The sequence below is a fragment of the Cebidichthys violaceus genome, unplaced genomic scaffold, assembly GCF_023349555.1.
Source record: "Cebidichthys violaceus isolate CVI_PGR_0920_01 unplaced genomic scaffold, fCebVio1.0.p SCAF_15, whole genome shotgun sequence".
In the NCBI taxonomy this organism is placed as follows: domain Eukaryota; kingdom Metazoa; phylum Chordata; class Actinopteri; order Perciformes; family Stichaeidae; genus Cebidichthys; species Cebidichthys violaceus.
Genome location: NW_027176318.1, coordinates 277305 through 294731, shown reverse-complemented (window position 1 = coordinate 294731; position 17427 = coordinate 277305). Strand labels below are relative to the sequence as shown.

Sequence of the window (17427 nt, the reverse complement as noted above, 5' to 3'; positions counted from 1 at the left end):
TTAGAGAACCAGAAGGAGCCAGCGTCCCCTTTGAAGAAACCCTTAAGTGTGGTAATATTTAGTTTGCTCGCAGCAGAGAGGACGTTCGCCTCATTTGCCACCACAGAGCTCACTAAGTGAACGATTCAAAGGCGGTGAGATGTAGTCCTTGTAGCACACGGGCCCTGTAAGGACAAAAAGGTGAACATTTAAGGGGGTCTAAAGAGATGTCACGCCTTTCTTTATGGGCTTATCCGCTGACCTCCAGCAGCCAATCAGGTGGCAGGTTTGAAGACGGCATTGGAAGGTTCTCTGAGGACGGGACAATAGGATTACACACACACACAAACAGCGGAGACACAGGAGTGAGGAGAAATTGATATTTGCGTGAGTGTGTGTGTGTTCATGCACGCTTTCCTGTATGTGTGGGAGGACCAAAGCATACAAGAGTGGGTAGTTGGTTGGAGGTGTGTTACTTTCAACATAGTGCAGTGTGTGTATGTGTGTGTGTGCAGTTGAGGCAGGTGGGTGGTAGCTTTTCAAAGAGCAGACCATTTAATTGAATTCTGTGCAGCTCCTTCTAGTCATGACTGAGAGCCCGCTCCGTGTCGTCCCAGCAGTGTGGGAGGGCCGGCCGTACCTGCAAACACTGGCAAGTTTGAACTGTGTGTGTGTGTGTGTGTGTGTGTGTGTGTGTGTGTGTGTGTGTGTGTGTGTGTGTGTGTGTGTGTGTGTGTGTGTGTGTGTGTGTGTGTGTGTGTGTGTGTGTGTGTGGAGACAGGGGTTGTGAGGTGATTGTGGTTGCGCTGGGGTTTTTCTAGCGCAACTCGAGTCCCGATGTGGTAACGACGAGGGGAAGTGGTGAAAGTCAGCCCTGAACCTCACCCTGAAAAGAAAGCACAAAACTGCCTGAACTTTAATACTAAATATCTGTGTGTGTGTGTGTGTAGTGAAAAGTGAGAGTGTGTGATTTGAGAACGAGTTCACGTGAAGCTATCGACTCATTGTCCTTATTACAAAGTGCACAGAAACAGGACAAAACACAGACACCAACACACGTTCACTCCAGCTAATGAAATGAATAGAGTCTCCGAGCAATTACAAGCTTAAACGATGATGCATAAATTTCATTTATAGATAGATTTCACCAGGGCTTATCTCTGAGAAACACTGTAATAGGATTCAGCTGGAAGGCAAGAGGGTGTGTGTGTGTGTGTGTGTGTGTGTGTGTGTGTGTGTGTGTGTGTGTGTGTGTGTGTGTGTGTGTGTGTGTGTGTGTGTGTGTGTGTGTGTGTGTGTGTGTGTGTGTGTGTGTGTGTGTGTGTGTGATTGAGGTGATTGGTAAAAAGGTGACCAGGATTCCGGATAATGAATCCAGTGGAAAAACAAGGACACCTAAAACCTTAGTGGATCTCAATATGAGTTAACGATTGGCTTCATATTACTGTAGCTGAAGGGTAATTCTCCAGGGAGATGTTTATGGTACAAGCTAAATACAGCACAATGACAATCCAATCAACCCTTCGGTGCACACACACACACACACACACACACACACACACACACACACACACACACACACACACACACACACACACAAGAGGATGTTCTCACTGACCTCCTCGATTGTGGACCCTGGAGTCCTTTGACCGCTGCAGTTGGACACACTCTTGTGTTTTGAGTTTTTAAAATCAAAGGGACCAGATGACAGGAGTTCCAGCGTGGCAGAAGCTTAAAGGTCTGTGATGGTTCGGGTTATCTGGTGGGATTTTAATGGACGGGCAGCGTATATATTCCTTCAATCTGATTTCCATATTGGGTTACCAACTACTTTGTGCCCCTCGACATCTCCTGTCATGTACTTCTGTTCAGCATAACGTTTAGATGCACTTCAAACGTAGGAATACACAATACAGCATGAAACAAGACACAACACGCTTATGTTATGCTTTGGATGTTGTGCTTTGTTGCATGATATAGTTCATCATGTTTTGTGTTATTGCATGTTTTATTGTTATCGTGTTATGTTTTGTTACATTATTTAATGTGATGGTGCATGTACTGTATACTGACCAATCTGTGGGCTCCTCAATTATTCATATTCACAGTCATTCATTCATTCATTCAATAAGAAGTCCACTGATTGTTGAAATTCATTACATTTTAAATGATACATTTTGGATTATTTTATTCAGATTTATATTTCTTTCTCCAAATACCAGTAGAACATGTTGTATGATTTTATCATGAAGAAATGTGTGAGGAGAACGAGTGTTTCGAGTGAGACTCAGTGTGTAATTGTTCGTTTGACATGCCCCCCCCCCCCAGGTTACATGAGTAAATACATAGATTTTCAGATGAGCATGAGCTTATGCTGACCAGCGGGTTAAAATGGAGCTCTGAAACAGCAATCTGTCACATGTAGTGACATATTAACCCTCCCATTTACACACACACACACACACACACACACACACACACACACATAATGTCTCTGTGTACGTTCTGCTATTTAGTGGTTGAGTAAATGAACATGATATTTAAGTGACTGCTATTTCCTGAGAGCAGGCTTTTCTTTCCTCCTCCTCCTCCTCCTCCTCCTTCGCCTCCTCCTCCCGGCTTTTCTCTAAATTTCCCCGGGGAGCTTCGGCCCCCCCTGGGTTTGGCTCGGTGTCAGAGCCCCGGCAGCCATGATACTTCATCAGGCTTTTGCACCATTATTGGCAAGAGCACTCCATATCCTCTTAGCAGTTATAGCTTTTCAATTTTCCTTTGAAATGCTGAGCCCAGCAGAACATGTGGCAATATCTTGGCTTTTAAGTCGCGGACCGAAGGCCTGTAAAGCGGCCCCCGCGTCCCGAAACACGGCGCCACGGGCTGCACACTCTTTGACCTTTAGCGGAGTCTCGGAGCGGCGCCTCCGCGGCCACCGTTGGGGACGTTCCTAATAGGCACAATTACGCGAGGCCGTCGGAACAGTTTGACACGGTGATGTTATGGCGTGAGCTGTCCTATAAAGCATTATTCCACCGGCAACCCCCCCCCCCCTTTTTTTTTTTTTCCAAGTGTCTCCGGGGAGCCATTCAACATGATGGCGGTCAAACCTCCTCTGTCACACTGTGTTCCCCAACAGGGGAGCTCAGGTAGTTCGGCCGACATGCAGTCTGAATCCTGTTCCCCTCACACCTGCTTTTTTAAAGACTCGAGTACTTTCCTGAACCCACCCCCCAAAATATAATACCAATAACCCTTCTTTGGAGGAAGAGGTGCTTCTGGGCAAACGGAGAGAGAGAGAGAACTATCAAATATGTTCACCAGCTATTGTATCATTTTCAGCTCCTCAACAGAATATGGATTTTTAGTCCACTCCATTACTAATTAATGCTGGTGGAGTGGGCTGGGGGGGGGGGGGGGTCGACCCTCCTGGAAACCTAACCCTGATCAATAGGGCTGACCTTGGGCTGGACTGAGGAGGGTTGTGACTGATCTGTCGCTGAGGGTTATGCAGGTCCTCGATTAGTAACGTTGTTGAAAAGACGCTTATCTGCTCTCTTTAGATCTAGATGAGAGGACCGACAACTCCTACAATGTTTGTTTGCAGAAAACAGCTAGCCTGGCTCTGTCCATTTTTTAAAGTATAAATACCTTTGAAAGCTGACGTTATTTTTGTATTTCTTGTTCGGATGCAGTCACTTCCTGGAGTCTCAGTAACCAATAGTCAGTGAGCTTTAGAGGTGCTGGAGGGCGGGTCCTTCAGACAGAGCCCAGCTCGCTGTTTTCCAGGTTTCCAGTCTTTATGCTAAGCTAACCTTCATGTTGAGCTCAATAGTGTGAAAGTATTTCTTTAACCCTTTCGCTCTGATGACATTGGCTTTAATTTGTCATTGGAGACAATTAAGGACAAATTAGCATAAATCATTATCACACCATATGAGGAAGTATCTCATGTTGTATATGTTGTTAATATCATATTAACACTATAGTATTATAAATAATTGTATTATATTGATAATAACTATATTATAGTAATGTGTCACTAATAATACAAATATATATATTTGTTGTAAAGTCTTCCTTTAGTTCTTCAAAAAGTCTTTGAAGCTAAACAAAACAAAGTTTAAATTATTCTTCTTCTACATAACGTTCTGAATCTATTTCCCCCTCTTTCTTTTATACGTTTTTCAAAGTGGTCCTTTATGGATTTATTTTCCTATTGTAATATTATTATTGCAATACAAGCAACAATTTAATATTGTGTGATTTTAAAAACTCTCAACAACAATATCATCACAAACCCAGCAGCTTGTAATTGATGTATTTTATTGTGAGATGGGGAGTCATAAAAAATGAACAAAAAAAAGGAAAAAGGAAAAAAAAGAAAAATCACGATAAAAAAGATGAGGGTGTTAAAAGGGGGAGGGGTATATAAAAGTGGGCGTGGTTTTGACACTGACAAAGTAACAAATTGGCACAAATAAAAACATAAGAACAAATGTCAATATTATTTTGGCTTGGCAAAAAGGACAGTTTGTGTGGTTAAGGGTAATCCTTCAATAAAACAGCACACACTCATGCTATTAGACATACGATTAGTTTTCAAAAGTTCAGTAGCTTCATATTAGAGAGGGGAAAGAAAACTAACATGAGAGTGGATGCACACAGGTCATAGGTTCCAATGTTCAGGCTTGCAGGGTGCGAGTTGTTTTCTCGCAAAACATAATTTTATTTGATCGAAAAACATACTTCAGTATGCTGGAGTCTCATATTTCCAGGCTCGTAGTTATTTGCCTTTGTTTTCCATACTAAAATATATTATCGTATTAATACAAACTACATCGTGTAATAAATAACCATAAAGAAATATAAAAAATAAGACACATAAATATAAAAGTTCTCTATGACTAAACAGACATACCCATCTCCTTGGGGGTGGGGATAATACTGCCATAGCGGAAAACATACAGTACACACAAGGAACCAGAACATAGAACAACATAAGAGACACAAAAATAATACTGACAGGTAAAAACATCGTTGAATTAAACTCCTGGGATTCATATTTGCCTACATTTTGTTACCTGAAGAGACGTCTGAGCGTTTCATGGTGTGTTAAACAAGTGCACTGAATGAGCTTTGAAAAGGCAGGACACAGTTAGCAATTAGAACTCATACTTCATCATCCATTTGAACCATGTGCATCGTAGCTCTTTTAGCTGCTCGGATTAGAAATAAAAAGCAACTTCTCTAAAACCTAGGGTAGGAATCCGCTGTAGAACTAACTCTACTCTCTCGGGGGGGTGGCGAGCCAACGTCAACAGTATTCCGGCTTATTGGTCGATCTGGGACCCGGCAATACCCGATCGTAGCTGCTAAGATTCAATAGCAATATTCAATGGCACTTTTGATATGCATGTTTCTCTTGTTTAGTTTGATTCTGTTGTTTTTTGCATATGGCTCAAAGTAGGTTGCAGGCATAGGGAGGGTCAGGCAGCTCTCTTGATCACCTTTCTGCTCGCTCTGAACACTTAAAGCAGTAGTTCCACATTTTAAGAACATTCTCTTATTTGCTTTCTGGATGACAATTAGATGAGAATGTCGACACTACACACTTATCTGTCTATAAATATGCAGCTGAAGCCGGGACATGATTAGCCTCATTTAGCATAATAGTCAGAAATAGTCCAACATGCATTACCGCCACCTACTGGACTGGAGTGTGGAACAGTAGATGAGCAGGAAACAACTGCTAGCTTTAGCAGTGTTAGCTTTAGCTTTATCTAGCTTTTCCCCCTCTGTTCTGGTCCTCATACAAAGCTAAACTTAGCTAAGACAGGATAAACTAAGTTCAGTTAAGATAAGCTAAGCTAAGCATAGCATAGCAGCGGCGGCTGTAGCTGTATAATTATCGGACAGATATGTGGGTTCTTTTCATCTAACTCTCTCAAAGAAAAGAACCAGGTTTATTTCCCAAAATGTCAAACTATTAACTATAAAACACGTATCTGTCAAAGAAACTTTGACAACAATGAGTCTAAAAGTCTAAAAGGAAGTAAATGACTGAATAGACCCATCCGCTGTCCCTTGTTATTCTTCTTAAGGCTCACGATCCAATCGAAAGAATATAAAAAAAGAAGCGTAATGCTAACATCTGCTAGCGTGATGGCGCGGTATATCTAGTGCGGTAATACTGAAGGGTGGACAACACAACTCGACTGCTCGATCCATAGGTAAACCAAGCCACTTGTAGTGCACAGGATTTGTCTTATTTTCCTTCCAACTTAATAAAATACTGACTTTTTTTTTTTGTTCATTGGCAATAAAAAGGTATAGAAATATCTCCCAACTGTACAGCTTTTAAAGGTTAAAATATGAGTGATAAAATTAGTAACACTGATAAAAAGAAATGACCCACGGTGTTTTAGTAATAAAACATTATCTAAAACGTGTCGGCTCTAGCTTCCAAAGTCTGTATAATGCATTTCCTTCGTTTGTTAAAATTTGTGTTTGTCTTCATCTTTTTCTTTACAAATTGATTTTTTTCGGACAGCAACAAACCGCTCTCCTGCGGAAAAGTCACTAGTATTTTTTTTCAGGCACACCTGGATTTCTACACAGTAGTGAACTGAAACGAATTGTCAGAGTGACTGGACATCATCTCCTGTGTTCTTCCTCCGCAAGAGGGGAGGAGGAATCTGATTGTGTCTCGTGGAGGAGTCGGATTCCTCTTTCAGTCAGTATCTCCTTTCTCCTGCAGCGTCTGGTTCTGCTCTCCAGAAACCGTGTCTGTTTCGCCTCCACTCCCCTCTGTGACCTCCACCTCTGCTTTCCCCTCTTCCGTCACCCCTTCCTCTGCATCCATCGCCTCCTCTTCCTCCTCCTTGGCGTCCTCCTCTTCCTGAATGCTCCCCAGCACCTCCTCCCGCCTTGAGTCGGCCTCCTCCTCTTGCTCTTTAGTCTCCATCACTGTCTTCTCCTCCTCTTCTCCGTCCTCCACCAATTCTCCCTCCATCTTCTCCTCATTCCTCTCCTCCTCTCCTCCTCCTTCCACCAATTCGCTCTCAATCTCCTCCTCATTCCTCTCCTCCCCTCCTCCTCCCTCCACCAATTCTCTCTCCGTCTCCTCCTCATTCCTGTCCTCCCCTCCTTCTTCCTCCTCCAATACTATTTCCGTCTCCTCCTCATTCCTCTCTTCCTCCTCCTCCTCATCCCCTCCTTCGTCCCCTATCTGCACCACCTGGATGTCATCCATGTCCACCGCGGCCTCCTCCTCCTCCTCCTCCTCCTCCTCGCTCTCCTCGTCCTCCCTCGCGCTGCTCCCTCGCTCGTCCAGGTCCAGCTGGGAGGGCGCCAGGAGCCGCTCCAGCCGGCTCAGCGCCTCCATCTCGGCCCGGGCCTCGCCGTCCTCCTCGGGGCTCTCCCGGCCTCCGCCTTGGCCCTGCGTCTCCTTCTTGCAGTAGGAGTATCGGTGGTTCATGTGCTGGGAGTAGGAGCCCGAGTGTGAGAAGCGCTTGCCGCACTTGTCGCACTGGTACGGCTTCTCCCCCGAGTGGAGACGCATGTGTTCGATCAAGTGGTGCTTGTGTTTGAAGGCCTTGCTGCAGATGCCGCACTCGTGAGGCCGCTTCCCTGCAGAGGACAGAGACAATAACACGTGCGTCAACATTTAGGAGTGAAAACACTGTTGAGTTAAAAAGGCACAGACATGGGAGGAGTAAGCACTCCGCTGCATTGTTGCATAGAAGGCTGACAGTATCTATCATCAGTGTATCCAAGGAGGACATTTCACAACAATACAACAAAATCACAACAACTGTGCTCGCAAACCTTCAAGGAAACTTTATCCAGGCAGGGATCTGCTTTTCACCTAGGGATGAGGTCATTTGGAGCTGAAAACTACGGTTGCAAGCCAGGTATCAGAGTAAGAAAAAAAATCTAAACGCCTGTGAGAGCGTTGACCCGCACTTGGCCACGGAATCATCATCTTAGAGCAATGCAAATCACTACCAGAGCTCGCCTCTTGCAACACTCGGGGCTTCACACGAGAAGCTGGCAGTGCAGAGGTGGGGAGTTGGCGGAAACAAATTCCCAGACCTCTTCTGCGTAGAGTTGAGTAATACCTGCTGGAATGGAGGTGTCCACCCTTCTTTACGCTGCAGCTCAAAATCCCCCCTCTCACTCGCACTCTGACTCATCTTTCCCAAGAACAGCGAGTGCTGGTGAGACAAGTTCCGGTTCACATTTTTCTGTGACTAGTCTGGCTTGTGTTTGAGCGTGGGCCTGGGAAACACACGAGAGGTCGTACTTACCCGTGTGTTCGTATTTGTGTCTCAGCAGCGAGCTGCTCTTCTGGAAGATCTTGTCGCAAAGGTCGCAGGCGTACATGCCACCGTCCGTCTTCTTCATCTTCTTCCGCGCGGGACCCGAGTCGGAGTCGTTCTGTTCCTCCACGGTGGACACGCCCTCTGAGCCCGTGTCCTGCTTCTCCTCCTGGGGAATGTGAGAAATCACAGATGTATTCAGAACGATGGATGACTCAGAAATGTACCAATACTAATGAACAACTTGTGTTACGGGTGAGCCGTCTTTTCCTCGGCCCGACACGCAACACATCCTGTTCACTTCCGAGCACACCTAGAGTTCTCTGCTGTCCCCGGGCTGGTAAAACTCATCTACTGATGCAGCGGAGGAGGATGTGGGGCAATATTAAGGAGATGATATATACACAGAGCTCTTTCGTTTTACAAGGCAGGTCTATGCCAATCCACTTAACACGAAAGTATAATACAACAACAATAAATCAATGAGGCAGGCGGAGGTGTGCCGTTTAAACAGATTCCAGCAGATCAATAGGGGCTCTGCAGTAAAGTGCAGCCTCATGTCCTCTGGGTGACAGCCCAGGAAGATCACTCACACACCCGGAGAGATCTACATCCATCATTAGGCGTCTGCACAATGAAGAACTATTAAGGGATATCATTTTTTAACAAAGGGCTGAATTCTGACGTTTCTATATATGACTTATTGATTACATTTTGGATGGTTTCACACTATCTATCATGTCCTGGTGGATTTTGAACAATGAGAAGTAATGATCTGGACTGAGGGCTTTGACTGATCGCTCCTAGAGAGAGAAAAGACAACTTGATTCCAAACCACTTGCTTCTCAAAATGGCTACCGGATCAGTCACTGAATTCTTTCAAACACTATCTGCTATCTGCCGTAGCTGACCAAACTCCAGCAGCATCGGAGTGTAAAGAGCAACTGTACTGTCAGACCTGTGCCAATGAAAGGAGTGAACAGCACCTCTGAAATGCTGACGAGGCAAATAAAGCTGTGAGCATTTCAAAATAACATCCGCCCTTGTAAACAGTAACTGAAGAGTACAGACAAGTCACTAGAGTCATATTTTGGTTTGATTGTTAAGCTTTCTTGACAAGAGTCAGATGAGAAGATTGATGCCACTCTCCTGTCTGTACAGCCCGCCACTTAGCTTAGCACAAAACAGCTAGCCTGGCTTTGTCCAAAGGTAGTACAATCTGCCTACCAGCACCTCTAAATCTCACTAATTAAAGAGCTATACTTTGACTGCCAAGTCATCTCAAATGAATCCATTAGGCATCTATCCATAAAACTACAATGTGCCGTTTTCTTTTCTGCTCCTCTTTTTGTATGGATCGAACAAACTAGTTCATTGTGACACTAGTGAGCTTTAGAGGTGCTTTTGTTAACTTCGGACAAAGCCCGGCTTGCTGTTTCCCCCTGTTTTCAGTCTTTATGCTAAGCTACATGTAAGCTAACTGGCTGCTGGCTGTAGCTTGATGTTAAACATACAAATATGAGAGTAGTATCTTCTCATATAACTCAAAGCAAGAAAGCAAATGAGCTTATTTTCCAAAATGTCAAACTATGCATTGAACAACTCAACTGTTGCTAATTTGGGGGAAGAACTGATTGCACACCTTCACTCCGTTGAGGTGGATGGTGTCCTGCGTCTCGGTCCCAGCAGGGCTGCTTGCTGTAGTGGTATAGGTGTAAGCCAGCTGGGGGATCAGGATAGTCTGTTTGCTGTTAGTGGCGAGTGCCCGTAGGCATTGCATTGTGGTCACAATGTCGAGGGGTTTGGCACCTAGCTGGCTGGCGTACAGTGCGATGGGGCTGACGCCCATGGCTGAGAGTGGCGATGCCTCTTTCTTTGTGCAAGTTAAGTTTAGGGGTTCATCCACATTGGTAGAGCCGGAGGAAGGGGAGGGGTAAACGCGAGCTATAGCCACCGCTCTCTCCGCTTCCTCTCTGGCGGGCTTTGGCAGCGACAGGTCTAGGGGTCCCTCAGTGCTCTGGGGAGGCGGGGCTGGGACGGGACCGCCAGCCGTCAGGTTTAGTGGTGAGGGAGAGGCCGCCGTGCTGTGAGCGCCGTTGACCTCCGCTGGGGTGGCTTCTGTCGGGCTGCCCTGGGCCCCGGAAGGGCTCATATTGGCCGCGTCCTTCCCCGGGACCAGAGACACCACGCTGCTAGCTTCACAGGTGTCCTCCTCCTCCTCCGAGGGAGGTGTTGGGGCACCCAGTGATATCTGACCCTCCTGCATTTTGTCAAACCACTTCTTAACCACATGGGTTGGCAGGCTGACTGAGTCAGAGATCTTCGCCAGCTCGTCCTTGGTGGGCTCTGCATTTAAGGCAAAGTAGGCCTTGAGCAGGGACAAGAGGTTTTTGGGCTGGTTACAGAGTGCTCCCTCTGACAACAAGGCAGCGACAGCAGACTCCGACTTATCCAGGCCCGCTCCGTTCAGCCTGAGACCGTCCTTCTTGCAGTGCTTGAGGGCATGGAGTGCTTCCAGCCCACCGGGACAGTTATCACACAGGAGACAAGTTTTAGTGGTCTTTTCCTCTTTTTCTTTACTTTCATTGGGCCTGGCTCCCCTGATGGTTAGATCCTCGGGGAGTTTCTGGGACTTGAAGGTGTCAGTGGTGGTCTGGCCTGGTGAGGTGGGCTCAGGCTCTTTCTTCAGGTTATGGGCCATGAGCTGGCCCTGGCTGGGGTCCAAACTGTAGTTTATAATGATTTTTGCATTTCCATCCTGACCCACAATGGGCAGACTGATGGCTGAGATGAGTTGCTGCTGTGCGGGATGGAGCATTCCAGTGGTTAACCCCGAGTTCATCTGCCCCTGGCCTTTGGCATTGTTTTCCAGCACCTGACGAATGACGTTTCCGTCCACGGCCACTTTGAGAGCATTCTGCAGGTCTGCCAGGTTGATGCTGATGGGAGACACCAGCCCCACAGTGGGCAGGACCACGGCCTGCACTGTGCCCTGCAGAGGACCTGCAGCACCTCCATTGAAAACCCCACCGTTCATGGCGGCCACGGCTGAGGACGTTATCAACGTCGGCTTGTACTCGTAGTCCACTGGCTCGGTCTTGATCTGATTGAGTGGCAGCTGCTCCTGCAGGGGCTTGCTGTGCTCCAGCTTCTCCCTGATCTGGGTGCGGAGGGCCGAGGGCGACGTGGGCAGCGCTGGCGACGTACCCTGGGTCAGGGTTTTGGCGTTCCCCGAGCGCGGTCTGCCGTTGACTGAGATGACGCTGATGCACTTCTTACTGCTGATGTGGGAGCTGTACGAGCCTGAGTGGGAGAAGCGCTTCTTGCAGTTGGAGCACTCGTAGGGTTTCTCTCCTAAATAAAACCATGATGTGTACAACAGAGAGAAAGGAAGGGAGGGGGGGGGACAGATTTCCATTAGCGAATGAAGCTAAATGAGCGAGCTAGGCTATGAGCAGTGCGGTAGGAAAAAGCTCTAATGCATTTCAATGATGCTTAAACGTTGATGTAATGGCACCGTTGGGAAATGCCCCTCTCTAATTGCTGTCCCATAATGCCAAAAGAAACACAATTATGGCACATTAAGGAAGAGCACACGAGGACTGAAACACAATGAAGGACATCTCAATACAGGCAATTGGCAAAAACATAAATAAAACATAAATATTGGTATAACGGAAACATCTGTGGCCAACAGAGAATCATGGCAAAGACGTGTACAGTATCACGTGCACACACACACACACACACACACACACACACGGGTGGAATGCTGCCATGGTGACAGGGGTTGTCCACTCACCGCTGTGGATGCGTAGGTGCTCCTTCAGATGGTGCTTGTATTTAAATGCTTTGCCACATTCAGTGCACTTGAATTTACGATTGCCTCCCGACTGAGTGATGTGTCTCTGTCAGACCAGGGGAGAGAGGGGGACGTTCAGCGAGATGCACCGTGAAAACACAACCTTTGAACTGCTGCTAATTCACGTCGCCGTGTCTTTAATCAATCGAGGGGCAAAAGTTCATGTTTGTTTGTCGTGTTTGGAAGCGAGCTGCTGGAGACGACGCTTCCGTGTAGGTTTGCATAATTTAGGATCACTTTATCGGTGTGTAATTACTACCGCACGCCACTGAAACCTTCCGGCCAACCAGCGAACCAATCCGGCCTCGCTGACTATTTGTGTAACGTGATGCATATAAATATCAGAATATCAAACTGGAGCACAGAATATCTGTCACACATTATTTGACTACTTTCTCACTACTTGGTTTCAGTAAGTTCTGTAAAATGTTGCACCGGAGTGGGATTAATTAAAAGTATCTAGTTTGCTAAAATAGAAATAAAAAATGCATTTCCACTTACAACTTACAACACTAAGAGAAGAAAAACTAAATCAAATCACAAGACCATTACAATGTAGCAGAAAGGGAGATTTTTCCGTTTACCCAGTGAGGGGGTTTTATCAGTATCCAGCCCTGACCAGTTTGTCAGCCAGTTGTTGGTTTTTACCTGATCCCGTCCGCCCTTGTGGACCGTCATGTGCCGCTCCAGTTGAGCGCGGTACGCGAAGCTGTAGCTGCACTCGGGGCAGTTGAAGCTCTCTTCCGTCTTCTCGTGGCGGTACTTGATGTGCTCCTTCAGGGAGCTGTAGCGCTTGTAGCCTCGTGCGCAGTACGGGCAGGTGAGCAGCTGAGAGAACGAATCGGGAGTTCCTGGGTGGAAAAAAAGAAGAGGAGAGTGTTGTTAGGACACATGTGAGAGTGAAGGGGAGGAGGGGAGAGGGGGGTTAAAACACACTCAATCAATAAGGAGGGCTCTTTGATGTTACACAAGGCCTGCCACAGTAACACTCCTCTGATAGTTCACCAATCACTGAGAGATCCTCCCCCACAGGTAAACAGCACCCAGGTAACCAAATGGATAAACGCTGATTAGTGATCCATAGTAACCGCCTTCCTGTCCTTGTGGAAACAGCGTGCTCAGGTGCCAACGCGGGACCAGAATAATTCTTTTGCTTTTGTGCTTCTTGCCCAGCAATTACAGCTTTCGCACGCCTGAAATTCCGTCATTTGATTGCCCATTGTGTGCTCGGAGCCTTTCAGAAAACACCCACGCATGTAAGGAAAAGTGAGCTGGGTAAACAGCAGCCGCCCGCAGAGATCCGAGCCGGGCTGACAGAGGGTCTCGGTTGCCTGGCTCCCACACAGGTGAAGCATTAATTCGTTAACAGGTGATGTATTGGTGAGGGCCTCGGGATGGGAATGCACACACATTATCGGCCAGGTAGCTGTGAGCCAAGAGCTCGCGCGGACGTGACAAATTTGCTCAGGTGTTGCAGTTTCTCTTCCTCCCCTCTCCCTCCAGGGGCCCTCACCCCCCCCCCCCCATCCCTCCTCGGTGGCAGCAGGTAAAAGGCAAAAAAGCCCGGGAGCAATAAAGGGCCCCAGTGTGCCGCACTTAACAAATAACGCCGTGTTGTAATGATGTCGGAGAGTGGCGTTAATGGGGGGGAGTTAACACCTAAAGGTGAGACGGGGGAGAAGGTAGAGCCGTCCCCCGGGGTGGGGGGGGTAATTACTGGGTAGGTGCAGTAACAGTGTGAGAGCTCGGTGACTGTGAGCTCTCAGGTGGGTTCGGTGGTGTGTGTGATTTAAGGATAATACACCTGGCTTGTGTGCACTACTAACAGGGATATGAATGACATTTAAAGTAATCTAAGGATATGGATGCACACAAAAATGATCTCGCTAAGAGTCTTATTATAGTTTTTTTCTTTTTCTTTTGTTTACGTGAACGTGCAGTGAACGGCGAGCGGCGATGTCCCGTACCGTTCTCGTCGTGGACGCCGGCGTCGGGGGTGCCCTGGCGCCGAGGCTCGTCCTCCGGGGCCTCTGGGTAGATGACGGCCGTGTCCCCTTGCTGCAGCATCTCCTCCACCAGGGCGTCCGTGCTCCCGTCATCCTCGGCGTCCGACGCGCAATCCTCCTTCACTGCGGAGGGGACAAACAGGCGCATCGATTAGAGTCTCGCCTGCGGGAAAAAAAGGTATCATCGATCACCCCGTTATTTCCAGACGTACATGTTTTTCTATCGATGCGGCAGCGCGTATGAAACCCTAACCCCTGTAATGTGATAATCCAATAATGTCACTGTCATTATAGCTGAATTGGATCTTACAGTCCGGGCCCTTGATCATGACATGTTCACCAGCCTGGAATGAGGCATGTGGGGGGGGGGGGGGGGGGGTAGAGAAAAAAAACAAAAAACATCCTGAATGCTGTTGTTCACAATAGGATGAGAAAACTAATTAGCATCAAAGGCCACAGGCTACTGTATGAGCATCAAGCTCTTTGTAAGAACTGAATGGTGAGCCTCTTTTCATAATGTTAGGTAAGGTACTTGTTGAGACTATGACGGATAATTAGGTGATGATTCTTGTCCTGATGTATTGCGGTGGATAGATATCACGCAGCAAGGGACGCGTGCACACATGTTACTACACACACACACACTCACACTCTCACACACACTCACTCACACACACACACACACACAGCACGCTCTGCTCTCTGGAGAGGCTTGGCCTTCAGACTGTGCTTAATATCCCAGCAAATGAGAGTCTGCACGTGGGAGCCGAGTACGTTTCCCCCCCCCTCCACATCACACGAGCCCGGCTAGCTAGCCTAACGAGCACTAATTAGCAAGCTGCGGCTTATAGGAAGTGTAACCCGAGGACGGAGTTTAGGATGCGCAGGGAAGCTTCCTTTCCCCGTTTCCGTCTCTGCTCTCCCAGAGCTTCCTGAAGTGGATACCGGAACCGAGTGCGGTGCGTCGGCGATTAAAACCGAGCATTATTCCTCTGCGGATATGTTAGCGCGCCTGTGTGTATCATTACGGAGGATAATAACGAGGGTGAGCCATCAGCTAAAAGCAAAGTTAGGCCACTGCGGATGCCTTTGTGGTGTTTACCGGGCAGATGTTTTTACAGATTTCAGCACTCCTCCAGCGTAGAGGGGATTTGAGAATTGTGTTTTGTGAACTGCGGTGTGTGTTGAAAGACGGGGGGGGGGGGCAGCTGCGTTCTCCTCGGAGACGGGAACAGGTGTAGCGCTTCCTGAGTGAATACCAGTGCTCTTACACACAGCCCTGCTCCGGCTTCCTCTGGTGCACCTTAACAAAGCAGCGAAACAATATCAGTCGTTGGTTGCTAGGGTTATTGAAGACCATTCGAAGAAACCTCCCGCCCTGTAAGAAAGAAAGAAGGAAGAACAGAAAGCGGCTGTGTGCTGGTGAACATGTGTGTACAGCAGGAGCCAACGGCAGGTGCTGAGAATGTCCAACTGTGGAATTGTCATCATAAAGTTGAGGGACAGGAACACGTTAGGGGCTGCTAACCGCCCTAATGTTTCATCTAATAGAAATAGTTGGACATTTTGGAAAATATGACTTCTAAACTATTCTAAACGATATTCAGAGCATTAACGTAGCAGTAAACAACTATTACCTATGTGAAGATACAGTGGAGTAAAGTGAAGTCGCTCTCTGTGTGTGTGTGTGTGTGTGTGTGTGTGTGTGTGTGTGTGTGTGTGTGTGTGTGTGTGTGTGTTGTAATAGGAGCTTCTCCGTGCTTTGTTGTTGTTGACATAGCCAGGCAGGCCGCGCATGCTTTTAGTGCACGTTAGTGCGTGTGAGCGTGCACATGGATGGTGCTCTAACGGGTTCAGCTGATAACGCCATGTCATGGAAAGGTTAGGTAAAGACGGTTAGCTTTGTCAGCACCGGTGGCGCTGTTAGCTGCTAGCCGCGGCAGAAAAAAAATGCAATTTCAAATGTAGCTCCTTTAATGAATTGCCTTCATATTCTTCACACTTCTAGTTGACTAGACATTGTCAAACAGTGTTGCATGTGGGAAAGTGCTGATCTGACTGTGTTCAGCTTCCCTCCACTGCTCAAAGGCAGCATCCAAACACACCTCTAGGCTAGTAAATGTTGAGCATGTGTGTGAGGAGTCCCGGTTGGGGGTCTGCGGTGCAAAGGTATGATAAGCTGTTGTTTTCCCTTCTTGTGTGTGTGTGTGTGTGTGTGTGTGTGTGTGTGTGTGTGTGTGTGTGTGTGTGTGTGTGTGTGTGTGTGTGTGTGTCTCTGTCTCTCTCTCTCGGCTCTTTGTTGAGTACAGAGTGAGGCCAGAGAGGTTCCCAGCCTCGCTGAGGCGGCTCCGTGTTATCAGGCTGCTCCCCTGACATGAAACATCACACAGGCCATTTATGTGCTGACGCAGGGATGTGCATGCACCACTGCACAAGTGGAAAATCGGTTAAAAAAAAACCCGGAATGAAAGCCCTGTGAGGCAGCGGCAGGACACTCTGTTGCAGCTCTGATGTAAAAAAAACCCAACAAAAAAGTCTTTCTTCTTCTTTCTTTCTTTTACAGAGTAACCTAACTATAGTACCACTTCCAACAAAATCACCAGACCACCCACTCTCTCCTCTTCTCTTTCCCTCGCTCCTTTCTCATCACTCTCTGCCCACATCTCTGCAACGTGATACAACGGCATCCCATGTTGCATTTCCTGCCCCGGCCGACCTTTGCTCCCCACCGCTTCCTGTGGTTGTGCATCCAGGAACCCGTTGGTGGGTTCTATCTCCGATACGCCACAGTCGTGGAGATGCTGCCCTTTATCTCCCATCGACAGGAGGGAAGTCAGAGAATACATGTGAGGTATTTACAAAATCTACAAGGACTTGCTTATCCTTGGCTTCGTGCAATCAAGTATTTGTGCTTCGTGTCTCCGCTGGACAATCTCCCCAGCTCTCTGGATGATTCTTCCCTTCCTGTCCAGAAGGGTGGCTCAGTTCTAACGTCACACAATGACATAAGGCACGCAGGAATGTAGGTGTTCCCGTGTGTCCAGAGAGGGCCCCAAAGAAACAAGTGATCCAAAAAGGATTTGATTCTAAGGGACATCATAAATCATCACGGCATGTCAGGAGTGAAACGGTGAGGAAAAAGTAAGTGTCATTGTGCCTGAGAGCCTTTAGAATAATGCAGCAGAGCAGAGAGCGCCCGCCAAACACGCTCAACTAACTCAGGTATAAAGGAGAAGCCCTCCCAGGTCAACGCTCTCTCTAC

General features: G+C 47.4%; 1 protein-coding gene across 1 annotated transcript in view; it reads right to left on the bottom strand.

The window, feature by feature from the left end:
* Positions 1 to 4282: 4282 nt before the first annotated feature.
* zeb1b (zinc finger E-box binding homeobox 1b) overlaps positions 4283 to 17427 on the bottom strand; it is a 42682-nt gene continuing 29537 nt past the window's right edge. Inside the window, exons 3-8 of the mRNA XM_068709556.1 lie at positions 14127 to 14288; positions 12808 to 13010; positions 12100 to 12205; positions 9940 to 11651; positions 8286 to 8466; positions 4283 to 7605 (exon numbers count right to left, since the gene is read on the bottom strand). Of these exons, the coding sequence (XP_068565657.1) occupies positions 6707 to 7605; positions 8286 to 8466; positions 9940 to 11651; positions 12100 to 12205; positions 12808 to 13010; positions 14127 to 14288 (3263 nt within the window). The 3' untranslated portion in view covers positions 4283 to 6706. The remainder of the gene's footprint in view (positions 7606 to 8285; positions 8467 to 9939; positions 11652 to 12099; positions 12206 to 12807; positions 13011 to 14126; positions 14289 to 17427) is intronic.